We start from the raw sequence: 5577 nt of genomic DNA, 5'->3' as shown, positions 1-5577 counted from the left end.
TTACGCTAAATAAAGTGTAAATATTTACACTTTATTTGCGAGTAAATAAAGTGTCATGTCATAACAAGAAAGTTAAAAATTAGTTTTACATTTTATCATGTGAAAAATGTTCGTGTTTACTGAGACAGTTTCTCATACCAACGAGTTTTATATGAGAAACTTTCTGTTGGTGCTTAAACGTTGGTTAAATGTTTCTGTGAAATAGGGATTTTAGCGCGGCAGCCATAATGGATGCTAAACTGGGCAAAGAGTTCAACAGCAGGCTCGTTGGTAACTACATGTCCCACAATGCTCTGCTGCGGACTGAGGTCACGTGGGTCGTAGACACCGGTGTCAGCAGAGTTTGTTTGACAGCAGCGAACAGTGCATTTAAAGTTTCGTCGTGATTTTCTTCCTTCTCGCTGCTCCTGGACCGAATCTCAGGTCAGTTTGTTAGCAAACGGGAACCTCAAGGGTAAAGTTTTAGTTTCAGCTTCAATTTTAAATGGTGGCCTGTTTTTAAAAGAGAAATTAACTGGTTCCAATGCCGAATGGCTCCGTCTATTTGCTGGAAATCAATGACAGAGACAGCTAGAGTGACAGAAAGTTCAAGTTGTTAATGTGTTTACTTTGTGGTCATTAGTGAAACTGCTGCTGATCGTCAGTGTAGCTCATTCTGAGCTGCTTCTATTCCAGTATTGCTCTAAGTTAATCGCTTTTCTGCGGTTCTGCTCCAGGCGGTAGTCGGCCATGACTCCGCCGCCTCTGTCCGTTGGAGGAAGAGGAAGAGGAAGGAGCCGATGATGAGGAGGGTGAGGGTGATGATGACATGCAGTTAGCTGGCTGGCTGGCGGACGGATCGGACCGGGACCCGGGCGGAGAGGCTCCAGCATGCCGCGAAGGAAGCAGTCCCACCCGCAGCCGCTCAAAGGTGAGTCTACCTGCGGCTCAGCGCCGCGCCTCGCCGCGCCGTCCGCGGAAATGCCTCCGCGCAATGAGGAAGTGTCTGCCCGGACCGGACCGGACCGCTGTTGCTCCAGACCGGAGGCTTCAACAGGGATCAGGGCTGGTCTGACTGGTTGAACTGGTCTGACTGGGCTGGAGGCTCGAACCCCCCCCCCATATCTGCCACTGAGGAAAACTACTGCTCTTCCTCAGGACGCCTTATCTCATCCTCTTCTCTGCTTCCTGCCTCCACTTCCTGTCCTCCGTCTGCCCCCCATCCTTCCTGCTCACCAGTCACACCAGTTAGACCAGTGGCGGCTCTGAATCTCAGCTTTTCAGTGGATTGACCAGTAAAGAGCCAGACCCGTTTACTGTGGTTCCGCTGGACTTGGTTCCCCTCAGCTGATCCGAGCAGCAGCATTGGTCTCTGGTCTGGGCTCCTTAACTCCAGAATTCAATCTGACCTCTGACCTCTGGGTCCTGTCTGCAGTCGGGTCTGAGGCAGCGGCGCCGTCCGACCCCAGCGGCTCGGTTCTGGAGAGTGACTTCCTGCTGGACGGGGACGGAGACGGAGGGACGGGCTGGACGGTGGGAGGTTTCCATGGCGACAGGAGCTCCTCTCTTCCTGCAGCGTTGTGTCTGGAGCCCGCAGCACCAGCAGCCTCCGCCGTACCGGCCCTGCTGTGCTGCCAGGGCTGCGGACTGAGCCTCGGTAACAAAATCACTGTTTATGGTTTGATAGTTTCTATTCATTTTTATTTATTGTCACATTTATTTGTTTTTATTTCATTTTTTTGTTTGTTTTTATGTGTTTTACTCTTATTTTAATTTTGTTTATACTTAAATAAAAATATACTACAAAATATACTATATATGTAGTATATATAATTTTGTAGTTTTTTTATTTTATTTCTTTTATTTATGCGTAGTTTATATTTTCATTTATTAATTTTATTAAAATTTTGCAGTTTATTTTAAATTATTACATTAAAAAATTATCTTGCGTTTTAGCAATTTTAATGTGTCATTGCAATTCAGTTTAATTTTATTTTTTATTTATTTTTCTTGTGTTAAGTTTAAATTTTGAAAAAGTTTAATTTTCGTCTGACTCGCTCTGCGTTTTCCTCCAGGTGTGGGTCTGGCTCTGGGGGCGGAGCTTTACTGTCTGACCTGTGAGCAGCGGAGCTCCGCCCCCCCAGCCATCAGGAGGCGCAGGTCGGCCAGTGGGAGCAGCACCCCCTGCAGGCTGTTCTCGTGCTCGCTGTGCACCTTCACCTCACGCTACTCCAACCACCTGAAGCGTCACATGACCGTCCACGATGGCCGCAAGCCGCACCGCTGCCCCGTCTGCCCCTACGCCTCGGCGCAGCTCGTCAACCTGCAGCGCCACCTGCGCACCCACACCGGGGAGAAACCCTACGGCTGCACCCAGTGCAGCTACGCCTGCAGCTCCATGGGCAACCTGCGGAGGCACCAGCGCATGCACGCGCAGGTGGCGCCGCAGGAGGAGGAGAGGAAGCTGAGGAGGAGGACGAAAGGCAGAGAAGGTAAAGCCTAACACTTCCAGTCCTACATTTACCATCATGCAGCTGGGTGACCTGCTGCCAAGTGTTCAGGATCATGCTGGGCGATCAGAGGAAGAGGAAGTGAGAGAGTTTGAGGACGGAACCAGTAGTAAAGCTAAACTGATGGAGGGAAACGCCTCACAGCTGCATCAGCTGATGGGGGATCAGCAGGGGTCAGTGGGGTCGGCGGGGGTCAGTGGAGGACAGTGGGGGTCAGTGTGGTCAGCCTGTTCATACTGAGCTATATCTGCATCACAGATGCTCTTAAAGGGCTGGCCGCTGCAGAATGCTTGATAAAATATTCATATCTGATTCAGAGATGAAATGTTGTTGAACATCTCGTCTCCTTCAGCTCCTCCACGATTTGTTTGATTTTCACTGATTTTTCTGGAGCTAATTTAAGAATATTTAATTTATGTCTGACATTAAATGTATCTTTTCATTAATAAGAATAATTTTATTTCTAACACCCTTTATATCTCTGATTTGAATCTCATATTGATCACTCCCCGTATTGATCAGGAAGTCTGGCTGAGCAGTAAAAATACTTTAGCTTTTCACCATATTACTGACAATTTGTAATAAACTCTCAATGATGCATTAGCATGAGAAATTGCAGACATTTCTTTCATATTTTTGCATGAATTCCTGTGACAAACTGCAGGGACTGATAGATGTGATGTGGCTCTTTATGTGGGCCCCTTAAAGAGCTGAGGCTGGCCGGTTTTGGCCCCCAGCTGGCCTAGTAGAAACTGTCAGACATTTTTCTTCTCTGCCGTCATCAGAGCTGCCACTGGAGGACCACTCTTACCTGCAGACAGCAGGGAGTGCTGGTCCTGACTCTGCCCCCGGCCCTGGCCTCGCCCCCGGCCCTGGCCTCGCCCCTGGCCCTGGCCTCGCCCCCCTACCGGCGCTGCTTGTCCCGCTGTGCAGCCTGACCCTGGAGGGGGGGGCAGAGGTCCAACCTGAACAGGTGAGTTCCTGTCTTAACTTCTCACTGGGGGTTTCCATGGCAACAGCAAGCAGCTGAACGCTTTGCATTGTGTGACGTTTTCTGACTGGCCCTTTAAGAGCCGGCCAGTCAGAGCAGAAACCCAGAGTTTCTTCTTCTGTGGTTTGAGGCTGCAGGATGGTAAATAAATAAACTGCATTAAGTTATAATTTAGTTCTAGTTTCTGTTTCCACTTCTAATATGGAAACGTCAGGAGTGAAACATGTCAGTCACTTCCAGTTCGATTATGTTCAGTCAGAAGGAAACTTTTCAAACAGACCAGAAATTAAAACCTTTAAAACGATTCAGACCATTTCCATCGCTGATTATGAAATGAATTTCTATTCATAATGTCTTTCATAACATTATCATTTAGTTTATAACATGAAGATTTAATTTATAACATCATTTAGTTTATAACATTATAATTTAGTTTATAATATAGTTCAGATTATGACAGTTTAGTTTATATCATAGTTTAGTTTATAACATGAATGTTTAGTTTATAACATTATCATTTATTTTATAACAGTTTAGTTTATAACATTATAGTTTAGTTTATAACATGAAGATTTAGTTTATAGCATAGTTTAGATAATAACATGAATATTTAGTTTATAACATAATTTAGTTCATAACATGAAGATTTAGTTTACAACATAGTTTAGTTTATTACCGTTTAGTTTATAACATAATTTAGTTTATAGCATAGCTTAGTTTATGAGATAGTCCAGTTTATAATATTATAATTTAGTTTATGATGTAGTTTAGTTTATAACATAATAAATTGGTTTATAACAGTTTAGTTTATGACTTAGTTTAGTTTATAACATTATAATTTAGTTTATGACGTAGTTTAGTTTATAACATTATAAATTGGTTTATAACAGTTTAGTTTATGACTTAGTTTAGTTTCTAACATTATAATTTAGTTTATAACATCAGAATATCTGATCAGACTCTGATGTCTCTTCTTCTCCTGGCCGGCTGATTAATTTCTGTCTCATTATTTTTGTTTGTTTCAGTATTTTGTTGTACCAGATTGACCTTTGACCTGGTGATTTTGGTTCCAGGTGCGCCCAGCTGGGGCCCAGCTGCGGCCCAGGGCAGCCCCCCGGCGCCTCCTGCCGCCCCGCTGCCCCGCCCCAGAGAAACCTCACGGCTGCCCGCACTGCGCCTACGCTTCCTCCCACCTGGACAACCTGCGACGCCACCTGCGGGTTCACACGGGCGAGAAACCTTTCCGCTGCACATCCTGCAGCTACGCCTGCGGCAACCTGGCCAACCTACGGCGCCACCAGCGCATCCACTCGGGCGCCAAGCCGTTCCGCTGCGCCGTTTGCGGCCATCGCTGCAACCAAAGCATGAACCTGAAGCGCCACATGCTGCGCCACACGGGCCGCAAGCCGCACGCCTGCGCCCGCTGCGGCTACGCCACCGCCCACTGGGACAACTACAAGCGCCACCAGAGAAAGCACACCGTCGGGGGGGGCCGGGGGCCCGGGGCCCCGGACGCCCCTAGAGGTCACCTTGTCACCTCAGTTGGCCACCTGCTGTAACTCGGAGCGGCTTCACCGCAAACACCGCAGTGCCTGGACCCAAGAGGAAGCCAGGAAGCCTCTTCCCAAGTTCCTGCCAACTTCCTGCCTTTCCCAACAATACAAACATTCTCTTAATCTGATTTTAAAAGCTGCCTACTGTTCTGCACTGATTTAAATAGGCTCAGGTCAGAGGTAAACTCAGGTGTGCTGCTGCACTGACTGCTTGGAAACAGCATTCATGTTTCTACACTGAACTTCCTCTAAATGTTGATTTTCTGAAGATGATTTCTATTTTTATGTTTAAATTCTCTGATGTATTTTGTTCCTGTGCTGCCTGACTTCCTGTCTGCTGAGGTCACTTCCTGCCAAATAGTGACCCTGGGGATCAGTTAATAAACTTTAATCATCAGACAGTGAAGAATGTTTGGAGCCACTTTCAGCTCATTTATAAATAAACTTTTCAAATTTTAGTTTTATTCAATTTGAGGTTGGGAATGTTAGCATCTGCTTTGTTCTGTCAAAACGCCTGAATAAAAATTAAAAAACATTTTTATGG

The 5577-nt window shown here is 46.2% G+C and overlaps 1 protein-coding gene across 2 annotated transcripts; it reads left to right on the top strand.

Moving 5' to 3' along the window:
• Positions 1–274: 274 nt before the first annotated feature.
• znf513b (zinc finger protein 513b) lies at positions 275–5568 on the top strand. 2 transcript variants are annotated; one of them, XM_007575284.2, is made up of 6 exons: positions 275–423; positions 717–910; positions 1415–1636; positions 2055–2471; positions 3275–3462; positions 4554–5568. In XM_007575284.2, exons 2-6 carry the CDS (start codon positions 871–873, stop codon positions 5037–5039), a joined length of 1353 nt encoding a protein of 450 aa, XP_007575346.1. In that variant the 5' UTR covers positions 275–423; positions 717–870; the 3' UTR covers positions 5040–5568. The 2 variants fall into 2 exon arrangements, with proteins under 2 accessions (XP_007575346.1, XP_016517955.1); XM_016662469.1 differs by having other exon boundaries at positions 676–910.
• The last annotated feature ends 9 nt before the right edge of the window (positions 5569–5577 follow it).

The sequence above is a fragment of the Poecilia formosa genome, unplaced genomic scaffold, assembly GCF_000485575.1.
Source record: "Poecilia formosa unplaced genomic scaffold, Poecilia_formosa-5.1.2 Scaffold374, whole genome shotgun sequence".
In the NCBI taxonomy this organism is placed as follows: domain Eukaryota; kingdom Metazoa; phylum Chordata; class Actinopteri; order Cyprinodontiformes; family Poeciliidae; genus Poecilia; species Poecilia formosa.
Note: the sequence above shows the minus strand (reverse complement) of the source record. Positions and strands in the feature narration are given on the sequence as shown.

What these genes read in the sequence shown, in the direction of transcription:
- znf513b (XM_007575284.2), top strand. Translation starts at nt 871, where the DNA reads ATGCCGCGAAGGAAGCAGTCCCACCCGCAGCCGCTCAAAG. An exon ending in GGGCTGCGGACTGAGCCTCG is followed by an intron (nt 1,637 to 2,054) that starts GTAACAAAATCA and finishes GTTTTCCTCCAG; the next exon opens with GTGTGGGTCTGGCTCTGGGG. An exon ending in CAGAGGTCCAACCTGAACAG is followed by an intron (nt 3,463 to 4,553) that starts GTGAGTTCCTGT and finishes TTTTGGTTCCAG; the next exon opens with GTGCGCCCAGCTGGGGCCCA.